General features: G+C 41.8%; 2 protein-coding genes across 2 annotated transcripts in view; one reads left to right on the plus strand and one right to left on the minus strand.

Annotated features, from left to right (window-relative positions):
* On the minus strand, nucleotides 1–2,222 carry LOC308382406 (green-sensitive opsin-4-like; the record flags this gene model as incomplete). The annotated part of the gene is made up of 5 exons (XM_080860128.1): nucleotides 1–102; nucleotides 282–521; nucleotides 646–811; nucleotides 1,459–1,627; nucleotides 1,853–2,222. 5 exons carry the CDS (start codon nucleotides 2,220–2,222, stop codon nucleotides 1–3), a joined length of 1,047 nt encoding a protein of 348 aa, XP_080716254.1.
* An 8,681-nt stretch (nucleotides 2,223–10,903) lies between these two features.
* Nucleotides 10,904–18,122, plus strand: part of tm4sf5 (transmembrane 4 L six family member 5) — a gene marked incomplete at both ends in the record, with an annotated part of 22,449 nt that continues 15,230 nt past the window's right edge. Inside the window, 4 exons of the mRNA XM_080860079.1 lie at nucleotides 10,904–11,077; nucleotides 13,071–13,151; nucleotides 13,605–13,747; nucleotides 17,392–17,587. Coding sequence (XP_080716205.1) covers nucleotides 10,904–11,077; nucleotides 13,071–13,151; nucleotides 13,605–13,747; nucleotides 17,392–17,587 — 594 coding nt within the window. The remainder of the gene's footprint in view (nucleotides 11,078–13,070; nucleotides 13,152–13,604; nucleotides 13,748–17,391; nucleotides 17,588–18,122) is intronic.

The raw sequence follows: 18,122 nt of genomic DNA on the forward strand, positions 1-18,122 counted from the left end.
TTATGCAGGAGCCACACTGGACACTTCTGTCTTGCTGGCGGAGACAGAGGTCTCATCCTCCACTGCTTGTCCAAAGACTGTAGCGAGCATGCAGTTACGGAACTGGACAAACAGAGAAATCAGAATTAGCTTTGACATTTAAAGAGAACTTATACAAAACAATTCCCTAAGAGGAACACAAAATAAAAAAAGGACTCCTCTCCTCAACAGTTACTTTTTTTTTTGAAACGCTAGTTTTAATATGTAGAGAAATGAAGGCAAATGTGGAGTGCGACACTGACCTGCTTGTTCAAAAGAATATAGATGCAAGGGTTGTAAAGTGCTGAGCTCTTGGCAAAGAAGGCAGGGACAGCCATGGACTGGGCAGTGAAAGAAGCCCCCTTATTCAAGAAGAGATAGCCTGTAAAAGAGGCATAGGGCGTCCAAGCCACCAGGAAACCGATCACCATCAGCACACACATACGGGTCACCTCCCTCTCAGCCTTCTGGGTAGAGGCGGAATCCTGCTGTTGTGCGGCCGCCTGAACATAAAGAGGACAGTGCAGGTGAGAGAGGAACAACACCCTACGCTTTTTTTTTTTTACTATCTACAATGTGTAGATATCTGTGAGATACAGCTGAAAATTCATAAATCAAATTCCTTACCGCCTTGACTGTTAACACTAGACTGCCATATGTGAAGAAGATGATAATGACAGGGAGGAAGAAGTGGACCACGAACATGTAGATGACATATGACTCGTTGTTGAACTTGGGGCTCAGTGTGTAGTAGTCTGGTCCACAGGAGCACTGCAGTCCCTCGGGCAAGTACCTGAGACAGGGGGAGCAGGCACACACACACACACACACACACACACAAAGGAGGCAGGCATATGAGATGAGAGCGACATCATAGTCATCATAGTCAGCGCCATCAAGAGTAAGGGGCTACTATACTGTACGTACTGTAGTAGTCAATAATCAAACTGAAAATTAGGATCTTGAATATACTAATTTCACTCATATTGAACATTTCTTTTTTTAAATAGCCAGCACATCTTGATATCTTAATTCAAACGTGATAAAAGACTGATGTAAAAGTATTTTTGTCAAATTCTTTTAAGAATGTAGTAGTCAATAATCAAACTGAAAATTAGGATGTTGAATACACTAATTTCACTCATATTGCACATTTCTTTTTTTTAAATAGCCAGCACATCTTGATATCTTAATTCAAACGTGATAAAAGACTGATGTAAAAGTATTTTTGTCAAATTCTTTTAAGAATGTAGTAGTCAATAATCAAACTGAAAATTAGGATGTTGAATACACTAATTTCACTCATATTTCACTTTTTTTTAAATAGCCGGCACATCTTCATATTTTTAATTCAAACATGATAAAAGACTGATGTAAAAGTGTTTCTGTCAAAAATCTTTTAAGAATGTAAAGTCATTTTTAGTGTCATTACTACCGTACCTTGACCAGCCAACCAGTGGTGGGGCGGCACAGGCCATCGCCATAACCCAGGTGAAGACGCAGCCAGCCGTGGCATGAGTGGCAGAGAATTTGAAACTTCCCATCGGCTTGCACACCACAATGTATCTCTCGACAGCAAGAACCACCAGTGACCATAGAGCTACTTCACCTGGTTGCCGAAGAAAAAGATTTGATCAAGTCAAAATGTACTGAATGGTCTTATATAACAAATTGAATTAAGTTTGAAGATTAAATATGTTTAATTGATTTGGTGAACCAGTTTAAAGTTCTGTGAATTTAATGTCTGTCAAAGACATGTATTCATTTACTGCCAATTAACCACATAAAATCTATAAAGAACCATAAAAACACAATTCACTTCAAGGTCACCTACCTCCTAGTGTTGCCATGAAGCCCTCGATAGCACAGAAGTTGGATCCAAGTATGAAGTAACCATTGACAGCTGAAGTAATGGTTATGGTGAAACCGAAGCACACCATGATCATACCAGCAACAGCCAGGTTTACCAGAATAAAGTTAAGAGGTTGCCGAAGTTTCTTGTTCATAGCTGTGACAAAAAGTGTCAAGCCATTGATAGGAAAGCCAGTGCAGATGAGAAAGAACATGTAGCAAGCAAGGAGCTTGAACTGCCAGGGGTCCCCCAGATAGTACTGTGGGTATTCAAAAGGACTTCTCACCAACCCAGTCCGATTGGACATGGGGATGTAGTAGTTTTCTCCCTCAAACCCGTTCTGATTGCTCATCTTGCTGTTGTTGTTGTCCCACGAGCTGGTGAGTGAATGGCTCTGTGTTTGCTTCGGCTGCAGACTAGTCCGTACTTTCCTCTGGGACCGGGCTTGGTAGTTTTATAGTAGACTCTAATGGGGTTACCAAGCTTAGAGGCGGAGGAGGGAGTCAAAACTGAGCAGGAAAGGCACACAAGGATTAAAAGATAACCACTAACCTAATAGATTTACATTGAAGGCGTTAAACTCGCCAAACACTTAATCTTCAGCAATCAAAAACAGCATAGAGCTGCCAGTTTTTATCTCAGGTCAGGCTGAGTTGTATTGCATAGCTGTGAAAGTGGTACATGAACAACAGGAGGACATGCTTTCGCTGAAGATGTGACTATGGCAAAAGGGATGCTATTGAGGATTGCAATAGCTCCAATGTTATGAACACATCCACAATAGGAAATGGAAAACTGAGCAGATAGATAGATAGATGGATACTTTTTTTAATCCCCAGGGAAATTTAGATTTAGAATTTTAGCAGGATGTAATATGTAAGATGGTAAATTTGACAAACTACATATCTGTTTAGCTTTGCATTGCCTAAATCTGGGCATGTGGGATGTGCGCTACGGTTCCAGTTAGTTACACATTTTATTATTCACTGATGGAATGTTCATCTTTGCCACTTCATCATTTCTCCTCGTACAATGCACAATGGCAGGGCTGTAAATTCAATCTCATACTGTCACGACGACCTAGCTCACAGTAGGCATGACATAGGGGAGACAGACACCATCGTGTAACGTTTAAACAAGAGTATTAATTAACTTACAAAACACAGAGCAGAGTGTTTGAGTTTCAGTTTCAGTTTGTTTATTTGTTGGGACAGTGTACATTAATAAACATTAAAATGTAAATACACCCAATTGTTTAAGAGCACCACATAGGCAGTGGGAGGAAGAGGCGTTCACCCAGTACCCAGCAGATGACTCCGCTAATGCCTTTGACTCACGACAAGTCCCGGAATTAAATTGAATTAAAATGCAACTTGCTCAATCTACGCATCTGAGGAGGGTTATCCCAGGGAACAGTAATTGACACACTGAATCTACGCATGTGAGGAGGTTAATCCCATTCACACGAAGGGCAAGCTCTCACAGAATATTGAGACAATCCGCATTGAGAAGGCCGGGAATGCTGCCATCCTCACCTCCTGCGTCCATGTGTGACACATTGAACATTCTCTACGTATTTTGTGTGTGTGTGTGTGTGTGTGTGTGTGGGTGGGTTTGTACCTGGGCGTACGTGTGTGTGTGTGAGAGAGAGAGAGAGAGAAGGCTGGGAGTGCTGCCATCCTCACCTCCTGCGTCCCTGTGTGACACCTTTGACTGGAGGATGGGTCAGCTACAATTCATGAGGTCACTGATAGATCTGGAGCAGACGTGGATATGAGGTCAGAGATAGATCTGAAGCAGGATATGAGGTCAGGGATAGATCTGAAGCAGGATATGAGGTCAGTGATAGATCTGAAGCAGGATATGAGGTCACTGATAGATCTGAAGCAGGATATGAGGTCAGGGAAAGATCTGAAGCAGGATATGAGGTCAGAGATAGATCTGAAGCAGGATATGTGGTCAGTGATAGATCTGAAGCAGACGTGGATATGAGGTCAGTGATAGATCTGAAGCAGGATATGAGGTCAGAGATGGATCTGAAGCAGGATATGAGGTCAGTGATAGATCTGAAGCAGACGTGGATAGGAGGTCAGAGATAGATCTGAAGCAGGATATGGATATGAGGTCAGTGATCTGAAGCAAACGTGGGCTTGACCCCTGCAGACACTCTGGGATGTTGGGAGTAGAGGAGCTTTACGTTGGTTGCTATGGAGACAAATGGCACGGTGAACAGCATAAGCATGAGTTAATATGTACATTTTAAATATTTTATTTGTTTTTTGGGGGGTATCAGGGAAACTGTTGAGTGTCTCCACAAGTGTATGCGTCTAAACATCTTTAGGGGCTGATGCACTACATATAATAACACTGACATTTTGCTGTATACAGTCCCACTCACTATTATTGGCACCCCTAGTGAATATGAGCAAACAGGCTATGAAAAAATATGTCTTTGCTGTTTTTTCTCTTAGTCTTTCACTCAAAATATTCACCTTACCTTTTCATTGAAGTAAAATTATTGAAAGAAAAAACTACTGTTGAGATTAAATAAATATTTTTCCCAAAAACATGTGTGCCACTATTATTGGCACCCCTAGAAAAATCTTATAATTGAAATCTAACTGAAGTATATTTCCAGTCATGTTTTACATTTTTAAGTTCACCTGTTCAATTATGAACTCTTTAGAGGTTAACCATGACTTCCTTTTCCACTGGCGTACAAATATGAGGTGACACAGGCCAAATTTCATTAGTCATTCATCACAATGGGAAATTACCAAGAAGACAGAGACGATGTGCGATGAAAAGTTGTTGAGCTGCACAAATCAAGAAATGGACACAAGAAAATCTCTGAACAGTTGAAAATACCCATTTCCACTATCATGGAAATAATAAAGAAGTTTAAAGCGTCAGGAGATGTTAAGAATCAGCCTGAAAGACGACGTGTGTGTACATAGACCCCACGCACCGTGAGGAGGATGGTTCGACTGGCCAAATATTCTCCAAGGATCACAGCTGGAGAATTGCAGACATTAGTTGAGTCTTGGGGTCAGAAAGTCTCCAAAACTACCATCAGACGCCACCTACATCACCACAGGTTGTTTTGGAGGGTTGCCAGAAAAAAGCCTCTGCTGTCAATCAACAACAAACTAAAGTGCCTACAGTTTGCCAAATGTAAGTCAGACTTTCAATGGGACCGAGTAAAATGGTCAGATGAGCCCAAAATAAAGCCATACAGAAAAGCACCCCATACCCACTGTGAAGTATGGTGGCGGATCTTTGATGTTGTGGGGCTGATTTTCTTCCAAAGGCCCTGGACATCTTAATAGGATACATGGTATCATGGACTCCATCAAATACCAGCAGATATTAAATGAAAACCTTAAAAAAGCTTAAAATGAGCCGTGGTTGGACCTTCCAGCAGGACAATGATCCAAAGCATACCTCAAAATCGACACAAAAATGGTTCACCGACCGCAGAATAAAGGTTTTGCCATGGCCATCACAGTCGAGTCTACAAGCGTTGCCCTAAGAATCTGGACAGATACTGTATGTAGGAATGGTGTCAGATCCCGTGCCATGTGTTCACCAACCTCATCACGCATTATAGGAGAAGACTCAGAACTGTTATCTTGGCAAAGGGAGGCTGCACAAAACATTTAATTAAGGGGTGCCAATAACTGTGGCACACATGTTTTGGAGAAAAATATTTATTTAATGTCAAAAAAAAAAAGAATTCTTTCAATTATTTTACCTCAATGTAAAGGTAAGATATTTATGATTTTTTTGAGTGGAAGACCTAGAGGATAAACAGCAAATACATATTTTTTCATAGCCTGTTTGCACATATTCACTAGGGGTGCCAATAATGGTGAGCAGGACTGTATATACATGTTGGGTAGTATCACAGAGGTTAAAAGTTATTATCTCCCTCTGGAACGAAATACTGTTTTCTGATTGGCTAATGGGGTGTACATTAAGTTCGTGGAACCGCACACCTTGGACGTAGTCCCAGTAGAAAAGTTAAATCGCCGTTCCATATCAATGCTCTTGAATGGTTACCATTGACAACCAACGTAACGTTTTGTTTTTTGAAAAACAGGCGGTTCCAGGCACTACTTTCTCTAACGGGAGCACTAGGCTTCAAATCAAGAATTCATCAGGTTATTATGCATATTAAATTTCCTAAAGATAAAGGAAATTCTAAATAACAATAATAACTAGAATGCGTTTCGTGAACGAACTGCGAGAGTGTGCTTGCTCTGTTTTTCTCTCATGTTTGCTCGTTTATTGTGAAAGGGTCTAGTGTGTTCGTTGGCATAAAAAGTTAGTCTTCTCTTATAAGCCTAGTTAGTACATCTGATTAGAGCTAGCAACCATGAATTGCAGATTAAGGGGTCCCCTATCAGTGTTCATTTTGGCAGCTATTTTAGATTCAGTCTTAAGACAAAAATGCATATTAGTTTTAGTCACATTTAGTCATAGTTATCCTTCTTAGTTTAAGTCTAGTTTTCAAAAACTGAGCACACTACAATAGCTACGCTGTGTCCAGGTATACTCAAACGTTTTTCAGGTAACCTAATGGTTCAAGGTCTCTCATGAATCATTACTCCCAGGACACGGGTTAATGTTAACTCACGCTATCGGTCCTCTCCAACCACATTAGCAACAAAATAAACTGGTGAGCTAACAAGTTAACCATTCTTTCAGTATAAGCTACTTTTGCATATCTACAACGTATAGGTCTAGGTAGCTTACGTTTAGCCCCGTACTCAGATATTAGCCTACAGCTGCTTAACACAGCTAGGATAGCTAACGTTACCGTAGTAGGAATACAAGCCTTAACCCACTATATCCACACAACTAAATTCATGAATTACTTCAAAGGTTTACTTCACAACTTGAATTAAGGAAAATTATCCCCTGTTACGGCTAGCTGAAACTGCCAGTGGATACTCCCATGGATGGGAGACGTTAGCTGCTACGGCTAACACTATCAGTTTCCATTAAAATTTCAGTCAGTACACTGAAAATGCTGCCATTCAACTCACCTTAACGAAGTGGAAATACGGTAGCTAGGTTAGAAACTGTAGTTACTCTTATTCTTTCTCAAAGTTGAATTGAGAGGGACAGAGAAATACGGTTCCTCATTCTTTTTCAAAGTTGATTTGAGAGGGACAGAGAAAATGCGGTTCCTTGGATTTGGCGGAGGTGTCAGTGAGAAGCACAGGTGCAAGCCAGTTTAATGAGCCTATTATGATGTCATAATGCACAGAGTTCTGCCATGCAAGTCTATGGAGAAAAAAGGGGATGAAAAAGAGGAATAAAAAAGGAGTGACAAGGAGTACCGCCACGAAAAGTCATAGCGGCTTGCACCGGATCGAGCCGGACATTTCGGTGTTTGAATGGCGTCTCTATCTCAAACGGGCGAGGAGTAGTTAGCTGCAAGAAAAACGGGGAGAATAAATAAATAAAGAAAACTTGACGATAACAATACTGTGCTTCCCTTCGGGCAAGCACACTAATAATAATAAAAACATTTTTGGATGTTGTAACGGGAGATAAGCGGGATAACGGCCTCCGAGCTGTGCAGTTCTACGAAGTTAATGGACTTCTGCGGAGCAACACCACTTCGCTCCGCGTCGTGGTGTTCTTTGCCCCGCAGCGTCCATTAACTTCGTAGAACTGCACAGCTCGTCGGCCGTTATCCCTTACGTAGATTTCATATAGACTTCACAAAGCAGTAGTTGTTGGATGCTCTGTTGGTCCAGTGGCAGAGTGCAGGTAAGCTCATGTGTGAGTTGTCCCACAGAATATCCTACCTTAGTTAAGTCCATGTGAGTGTTGTGAAAAGTTCATATTCCACCTGAGCAGGTAAGTTTGTGTATGTTAGCAGGGGGAAAGGTGATGCTGTGTTACTGCCCCATGAGTTTGACCACCTGAATAAGGTTATAATCCCTCGTGTCCTTGCTGGAATTCTTCAGGGGGCCAAGTAAGCCCCCCCATCTCTCTCTCTCACACACTCTCTCACTCTCTCTCTCTCGTTGAAGCTCCATCTACATTCTCCTTTGTGTCCTTCCAGCCTTTTGAGTCCATAGCACCAATCCTTGTCGAACTGTTAGAACCGGCGACCCCGAAGATGGAAGTCCCTGATGCTTCCTCTGCACCACTGGCTCCTCCAGTTGAGAGCCATTATTCTACTACTCTTCAGACTCACCCTCTCTGGGTTAGTGGTGATCTCAACATGATGGGAAACGCACACGGGTCAGAATCAGAACATCCACATGATAAGAAACGCACACGGATCAGAATCAGAACATCAACATGATGGGAAACGCACACGGGTCAGAATCAGAACATCAACAGGGTGGAAACGTACACCGGTCAGAATCAGAACATCAACATGATAAGAAACGTACACGGATCAGAATCAGAACATCCACATGATAAGAAACGTACACGGGTCAGAATCAGAACATCCGAGGAGGAAAGTGTTGAGGTTTGAATGGGTGTGCATATATACTCATATTTTTACACGTCCCCCATCTCTGGATAGCGGCCTTTGTAATATACAAGTAAAAAGTTGGAAACAATACATGGTCTGCTCCTCGGGAAGGACAGGGGAGTGAACTGGCTATCCTGAGGATGGGAAGCTCTGATGCTACCACTGCTCCATGGGCTCCTCTGATAGCAAGACTCTCAGTTATTTATTTAACACTCTTATTAATGTATTTATTTATCAATGTATTTATTTATATATTTATTTAAACATACCCTCTCTGGCTAGACATGTTTATAATATGACTATAAGATATAGAACTAGGTTAGAATCAGAATATCAAAGTCCATGCCCTGGTGTGGTTTTGCATACACCCCCTGTAGTGATGAGCAGGGATACTACCAGTGCACCAATCAGCTTCAGCTATCGGCTCATACTACCATTGCACCAATCAGCTTCAGCTATCGGCTCATACTACCATTGCACCAATCAGCTTCAGCTATCAGCTCATACTATCTGTAATCAGACTCTGTGTACTTTGGGTATGATAATACAGTTGGCATGACAGATAAGGGAAAATCTAATTTGACTGCAAACACACACTCTCCATGTATTAGATGGCAAACATACTCTCTCCATGTATTAGATGGAGGAGCAATACCATTGGAGAAGCAAAGCCCTCTGAGAGCCTCGTGCCAGAGAAGATAAAGTGACCAAGTGGCTCCAAATTGAAAAAAAAATACAATTTTCATCAAGCCATAACTTGGCAAATATGCAACTGTGGGCTGACTGTGGGCCAACTATTTTAAAGGGCAAAGATTTCCAATAAAGAAGAACGATCCCTGACAAGGACCACCTGTTTATTAGGATCACAACCCCTTTTGAAATCATTCATATCTCAGAAACAACACAACACTAGTCATTGTTTGGGGAAAAATTACATTATTTACATACAAACATAAACATCATTTTTAAAAAATCTGTTGATTTGGCATGGAATTACCTTAATATAAACCTCTACAGATACATCTAGGTGGAATTATCTGTCCAGCTTAAGTATGTGTGAATGGGTGTAAGCATGTTTACCAACAGGTCACAGAGAAATCACAAGTTATGGTATGTCTTATGACACAGATCGTGTACTTGGCCAATATCAGAGATGCATTCGAATGCAAGGAACAGAGGAGAGATTTCTAGGCGAAATAAAACAGTTAAAAGAACGAGACACAATCTGATGAATCCTCCATTTTGGACAACTCAACAGCAACTTTAAAAGGACGACTGTGGTTAGAAGAAAAGTTCGAAGAGGGTTAGAAGTCACTTTCTGTAGAAAACATTTCAGGTGCAAATAAACCAACCTCCATCATATGACAAAGGTTGCGGAACTGTATTAAAACCATAAACCGTTATCGTGTTATCCACTTTCCAGTCTCTCTTGCCAAAATGTTGTTACAGAAACCATAAAACTAAAAAAAGAACAGACAGAGTGAGAGTTGTTGCGCTTCGTTATCTTGATGGTCTTATCTCCGTTGTGACATCAGCACACCTGTTCCCCTTCACTTCCTTCTCCATCAGATATTGATCCCTTGCCATCCCGTTCACTCTCACAGAGAGAAGAAGGGGGGATCTAGAGATGGAGAGAGAGGGAGAGAGAATGAGATAAAGAGAGAGAGAGAGAGAGAGAAAGAAATAAAGAGAGAGAGAGAGAGTGAATGAGATAAAGAGAGAGATAGAGAGAGAGATTGAATTATATAAAGAGAGAGAGAGGGAGTGAGAATGAGAGAAAGAGTTGGAGAGGGTAGAGATATACAGAATGAGACTGATCATCCCGTGTAGAAGAAGGGGGGATCTAGAGATGGAGAAAGAGGGAAAGAGAATAAGATAAAGAGAGAGAGAGTGAATGAGATAAAGAGAGAGAGAGAGAAACAGATGGAGACAATGGATAGATAGAGTGAGTGATATAGAGAGATACAGGACAGGTGGACAGAGTGAATATGTTGATGAAAAAAGAGTGAGAGAATGAGATAAAGAAAGCAAGAGAGAGAGAGAGAGTGATGTGTCCACGTAGTTTCTGTCCACCAACCCAAGCATGTGATAGATATGCACACACACACATACGCACACACGAACACACACGAACACACACACACACACACACACACACACACACAAATACACACACGCACACACTGATGTCCTCTCCTCCCCCTCCATAAATGGGCCTGAAACCAGGAGTGTAAATATGTCCGGGTATCAAAGGGCAGAAGGCTGTGGCGGCCGTCTGGTCGATTCTGTAAGACCAATCACACAGGAGCACACACACACACACATACGCACACGCACACACATACACAATCACACAGGAGCACAGACAGGAGAGAGGAAAAGACAGCGTGGCTCGGTGAAAGAAAACTATAAGAGAGTTATATCGATCGCAGTGGGTGAGTGAATAACGCGGCGCGGCTCGTTGAAAGAGACCTATAAGAGAGTTACAGCGACGCAGTGGGTGAGTGACTAACTTGAAGGACGACAGGATGTGCTGCACAGGGAAGTGTTCCCGCCTGGTGGGCCTGACGCTGCTGCCCTCGGCCTTCGTCTGCATGATCGCCAACCTGCTGCTGTTCTTCCCCAACGGCCAGAGCCTGGACAACAGCCAGATCTCCCTGCAGGTGTGGCTCATGGGCGGCCTCATCGGAGGAGGCCTCTTCGTGAGTACCATAACCTTTTATGTTAGCCCTACGGACAATATACACACACACACACACACACACACACACACACACACACACACACACACACACACACACACACACCTTTCTGCTAGCCCAAACCTGAACCTTTTCTGTTGATCAAAACCTTTTATGTCACCCTAAACCTGAACCTTTTCTGTTAGCCTAAACCTGAACATTTTATGTCACCCTAAACCTGAACCTTTAATGTCACCCTAAACCTTTTATGTCACCCGAAACCTGAACCTTTTATGTGAGCCTTAACCTGAACCTTTTCTGTTTACCCAAACCTTAACCTTTTCTATTAGCCCGAACCTGAACCTTTTATGTCACCCTAAACCTGAACCTTAAATGTTAACCTGAGTCTTCTGTGAGCTCAAACCGGAAGCTTTTATGTTAGCCCAAACCTGAGGCTTTCTTTTACATGAAAACTTGACCTTTCGCTTTTTCTTAAAAAAAAAAAAGTTCCACATGAATAAAATGTTTAGGTATGTTCTCTTGATTAAACATGACATTTCCAAAACTTCTCATTACCTTAATCTCCTTCTGGGCCGTTATAGTGTTATAAACCTGGTGTAAAAAGACCTACATAGTATAATAGTACAATTACACAAACTTTAAAATGTAAGGATTGTAGGGGAATGAGACATGTTAGATATGTATCAGAACGTGGCATAGGTGCACACACACACACACACACACACACACACACACACACACACACACACATATGGCAGAGCTGTGCATTTAGTAAAAATTCATATCCCTCCATGCTGGTAAAGGCTTAATGGTGAAACCTGAAAAAATAAATGGTTCTGTTCTGTCCTCACACACAGGCACACACACGCACACACACACGCACACACACACACGCAAACACACACACACACACACACACACACACACACACACACACACACACACACACACACACACACACACACACACATCCCAAACAGTCCTTGCACTTTGGAATTAAACCCCTTGGGAAAATAGGGTATGGGATTCCCAAATAATGTTGAAGCTTAGATAAGACTGGGCATTTATGTCAGCGTCACTCACACATTAGCAGTAAAACACACCCTGCACACCTTCACACATATGTGTGCACACACCCATACATATACAGTATATACACACACATTCACACATACACACAACATAGGGTAAGAACACACCAACACAAGAATGCAAAAGTTACGTAACTTTTACTGTGCCCATACACATGTATTGACACACATGGGAAGATCTTCTTATTTATTATTATTTTTATTACTATTATTATTAGTATCCAACTCTCTAGTCTCATACTAAGGGGATTTTTTTCTTGCTGCCATTGCCTTGTGCTAGCTCTATGAGTTTAGTCCTTGGGTTCTGTGGAGCTCTTTGAAGACCATGTCTATTTTTAATGTCGCCATACAAATCAATTGAATTTGAATGGAATATCTCAGGCTTCCCGGCCATAAATGCAAAGGTGGCAGCTACACAGTCATTTAGTTTTGTCTAATTGCAGGCCAGAAGTAAAGTTTAGATTAGGACCATAATCCTCCTCTTCCTCTGCTTGATGCTCTATTTTATTTAGTATTTTAGTAAGACCAAAAGTAAGGTTCAGATCAGAGCCATGACCCTTCTCTTCCTCTGCTTGATGCTCTATTTTATTTAGTATTTTAGTAAGACCAAAAGTAAGGTTCAGATCAGAGCCATGACCCTTCTCTTCCTCTGCTAGATGCTCTATTTTATTTAGTATTTTGTTGAAGACCAAAAGTAAGGTTCAGATCAGAGCCATGACCCTTCTCTTCCTCTGCTAGATGCTCTATTTTATTTAGTATTTTGTTTAAGACCAAAAATAAGGTTCAGATCAGAGCCATGACCCTTCTCTTCCTCTGCTAGATGCTCTATTTTATTTAGTATTTTGTTTAAGACCAAAAATAAGGTTCAGATCAGAGCCATGACCCTTCTCTTCCTCTGCTAGATGCTGTGTCCCAGCTGCTCGGCCATCAGGGCAGGTGGGAAGGGTTGCTGTGGGGCAGGTTGCTGTGGAAACCGTTGTCGGGTAAGTGTTGAAAAGGTTAACCAAAGTGGTCTCAGATTAACCAAAGGTGGGGAACCACGGGGAAAAAAGGTATGGTTAAGGTTAGATAAGAGCCATATATTATTTTCACAGTGACAAGTAATCAATGAATCACACCCTACACCCACTGTATGTGTACACACACACACACACACACATACACACTCACTCACTCACTCACTCACTCAAACACCAACACACACTCGCACACACACACACATACACACAGACACACACACACACACACACACACACAAGAAATATCACACTAGCAACCAATGCACACACATACAAACTCACACCCACATGCACACACAAACACGAATAACTGTGAACACAAAAGTGAGTGTGTGTGTGTGTGTGTGTATGTATTTATGTGGAAAACGTAATGATCTCATGGTCTTCACTCAACCTATGTCATTTCAACCCTCCCAGATGCTGAACTCTGTGTTCTCCTCTGCGTTTGGCCTGATCGGGGCCATCTACTGCTTCAGTGTGTCTTCAGCCGGCCTGGCTATCGGGCCCAAGTGTGAGATTGAGGGCGGGAAATGGGACTATCCATTTGAGAACCTACCCAGGTACAAATCCGCCCCCCCCACACAAAAAAAAACAGAATAAGAAAAGTCTGTCTCCTCCTCTCTGTACCTCTCTCTTTCGCTAATAATTTAATTCTGTAATTGTCCTTATCCCTCCGTCCCTCTTTCTTTCTGTTACATGGTTCCCTTAACAACCATTACAAAGTCAACTTTCAGTACAATTGTATATTCTCTACTGGCCTCTCAGCCTGTGCTTCTTATTCAGAGCTATCTTACCAATTCTGCCCAGCCCTCTCTGCCTGTTAGCTGGAAAAGCAAACAATGTGGAACTTCATCTAAACGCACGTACGTTTTTTATTGCCATTTGAAAAAAAAAACGTGGTCATTAATCCGTTAATCATTATGAGCCATTACAAAACGCTCTTAACCCAGTGTCATTGCTGCCATGCATATTTTATTCACAGTTATGGATACGATTAACTAACATTAACATAACCATCATTATAATAACGTCAGTGAGTACGCAGGTATAATGGTGCTGAACGGTCTGCAGCAGGCATTGTGAGATTGTGAAAAGAACAATACTAGCCTCAGCCTCTAGAGGGAGCTCTAGCACCAGGCCCATGGGTAATAAATACAGATCCAGACATATTTTTTTCTGGAGTGAATTTGAGCCAACCCTTCGAGGTCCACTGCCAACTTGCTGTGTGGAAAAATATGACACCTGCTTGATTTGTATAAAGTCCTGGAATGAATGCACGGAATCGCCTGCATGTGGAAAAGCTGACGGGCATGGGAGTATCGTCTATCTGTTCACTGGCTCGCCACAATGGATATTTGTATTCATGTTGGCTGGTGGAGGCAGGTTGGCTGGTGGAGGCCTAAGTATAGTGTTAGTTATGGGGCCAGAGGGGGAGACTGGTTGTGCAATACACTCCTAATGCTCCTCTTCCACATCAATCATGTCATGTCCCTCAGTGTGTTACACTCATAATGCTCCCCTTCCACATTAATCATGTAATGTCCCTCAGTGTGTTACACTCATAATGCTCCCCCTCCACATTAATCATGTAATGTCCCTCAGTGTGTTACACTCATAATGCTCCCCTTCCACATTAATCATGTAATGTCCCTCAGTGTGTTGCACTCATAATGCTCCCCTTCCACATTAATCATGTAATGTCCCTCAGTGTGTTACACTCATAATGCTCCCCCTCCACATTAATCATGTAATGTCCCTCAGTGTGTTACACTCCTAATGCTCCCCCTCCACATTAATCATGTAATGTCCCTCAGTGTGTTACACTCCTAATGCTCCCCTTCCACATTAATCATGTAATGTCCCTCAGTGTGTTACACTCATAATGCTCACCCTCCACATTAATCATGTAATGTCCCTCAGTGTGTTACACTCCTAATGCTCCCCCTCCACATTAATCATGTAATGTCCCTCAGTGTGTTACACTCCTAATGCTCCCCTTCCACATTAATCATGTAATGTCCCTCAGTGTGTTACACTCATAATGCTCCCCTTCCACATTAATCATGTAATGTCCCTCAGTGTGTTACACTCCTAATGCTCCCCCTCCACATTAATCATGTAATGTCCCTCAGTGTGTTACACTCCTAATGCTCCCCTTCCACATTAATCATGTAATGTCCCTCAGTGTGTTACACTCATAATGCTCCCCCTCCACATTAATCATGTAATGTCCCTCAGTGTGTTACACTCCTAATGCTCCCCCTCCACATTAATCATGTAATGTCCCTCAGTGTGTTACACTCCTAATGCTCCCCTTCCACATTAATCATGTAATGTCCCCCAGTGTGCAGTCATCAGAGTTTACCTGTTTAGATCCTGTGGACCTTGTGACAACTTTAATGACCATGTCCTTTTCTGGGACACATATTATATAATAAACTCTTTAGAATGGAGGGGGACACTTTAAATATGTCCTATTTGGACACATATTATATAATATATAATATACGTATAATCTTTATAATGGAGAGGGAGAACTGTATTGGTTAACACTTTAAAGATGTCCTTTTTGGACACAGACTATTAAATATACTGTGAGATTAATTTTACGTCCTTCACTGTATGTCGCTGACTGTTTATGTGTTGTTGTTGTTGTTGTTGTTTATGACAGCTTTCATCATGATGCACGCCATGAGGGTATATTGTTTAACATATTATTAGTTTGCTGATTGACACAATCTCAGCCATAATGTATTTTTGTACACATACTACTAAATATAAAGTTGATAAAAGAGATTGAATGGTAATGTCCACAACTTTAGTGTTTTTGAACATCAGCTATTTAACATTGTTTTTAAAATGGAGATTCAGTGTCCTATGTGCAGTGATCAGAAATTCAGAATGAAGGTAGCTGTTACCGAGATCCTGTGTTCCCTGTGACAACATAAAATGATCTTCTTTTTTAATACATACTAGCTAATATACTGTGCATAGCAAAGATTTACTCATGTAATGTCGTTCAGAGTGCAGTGAACCTTGTGGCGACCTGTTTTAGCGAGATACTGTGAACCCTGGGCCAACTTGATGATGAAGATGTCCTTTTTTGGACACATACTGTATTCTGTTTCTAAGGAAGCAAGAGTACTTTTGATTTATTGACTAACACAACGTAATGTCTTTTTGGACATCTGCTCTTTAATAGACTGTTTATAATGGAGATTTAGCCTCTTTCGGATCAAAGGCCCCCCCCCCTCTTGGGAGCTCCCTGGAGAACTACACATCTTCAAGGGCTTTTTTCCTGTTTGCATTCGCACCGCCAGTAGGAATGCCGTTCCCTAAAAATGGCGTTCTAAAAACTATGATCGTCCTCAGATCCTGCAGAGTAGACACACAACAAAAGCGGGTACTTCCTCCTACGGTTCTAAATCCTATGAAAAGGTCTGGGCTGAAAGCGACCCCAAAAAGTGATTTAGTGTCTTTCTGTGTGCAGTGATCAGAGTTGGTCCCTGTTCTATGCTGTCTTAATGCTCTCTCTTTTTAAAGGTGTACTGTTTTAAAATACTGTTTATTTACTGGTCACACAATATTCTATTTAATATGCTGTGGAAATGGACATTGAATCTTTTGATGTTCTTCGTTGTGCAGTAATCAGAGTGGCTACCTGTTCAAAGAGACATTATGGACCTAGTAGCAACATTAACGAGGATGTCTTTTTTGGACATCCATAGGTTTATCATACTATTGATAACAGACATTTAATCTTTTCTTTAATGTTTTAATGTCCTTCTCTGTGCAGTAGTGAGAGTGGCTACCTGTTTAACGAGACACTGTGGCGACTTTAATAAGGACATCCACAGGCTTATCATACTATTAATAACAGACATTTAACCTTTTATTTAATGTTTTAATGTCCTTCTCTGTGCAGCACTGAGCAGAGCTACCTCTTTAACGAGACAATGTGGGATCTGTGTGTGAAACCCCCCCCCCCCCCCCCCCCCCCCCCCCACATCGTGACGTTTGATAACAGACATTTAATCTTTTCTTTAATGTTTTAATGTCCTGCTCTGTGCAGCAATGAGCAGAGCTACCTGTTCAACGAGACGATGAGGGACCTGTGTGTGAACCCCCCCCCCCCCCACATCGTGACGTTTGCTAACAGACATTTAATCTTTTCTTTAATGTTTTAATGTCCTGCTCTGTGCAGCAATGAGCAGAGCTACCTGTTCAACGAGACGCTGTGGACCCTGTGTGTGGGCCCCCTCAACATCGTGACGTGGCATATCGTGCTGTTCGCCATCTTGCTCTGTCTGGGTATGCTGCAGATGGTGCTGTGCGGCATCCAGGTCGTCAACGGCTGCATCGGATGCTTCTGCGGAGACTGTCGCAGCAAAGATGACGATGTAAACTCTTTTTTTATGTTATTGTTAATTGTTGTTATTGGTTATTGGTTATTGTTGTTATTGTTTATTGTTGTTATTGTTAATAGCTGTTATTGTTTATTGTTGTTATTTATGGCGAAGGCTTCATTGCACTTTTATCAGTGTCCTCATAAACTGTAGCCAAACAGTAGTCAAAAATTCCTGAAAAAACGTCCCGAAAACGAATCAAACTAACTAACTAAACTAACTCACTAACGACACTAAAACATTCCTAAAAACAGTAGCCAAAAATGCCCTGAAAAAACGTCCTGTAAACTCCAGCGAGTGATTATTGGCCCTTAATGCAAAGTTAACTTCTGTTATTGGCAAACATGATTATAAGTTGCAGGAAAGAAACAACTGTGTGTTTCCATGAGTGTATCCTGTGACCCCTGGGACCCCTGTGACCCCTGGGTGACCCCTTGGTGACCCCTGGGTATCAGATATACTGTGGCCCAGGAAGGGCAGGGTGTGTGTGTGTGTGTGTGTGTCTCTGTGTGTGTGTGTGTGTGTGTGT

The sequence above is a fragment of the Sprattus sprattus genome (assembly GCF_963457725.1).
Source record: "Sprattus sprattus genome assembly, chromosome: 21".
NCBI lineage: Eukaryota > Metazoa > Chordata > Actinopteri > Clupeiformes > Clupeidae > Sprattus > Sprattus sprattus.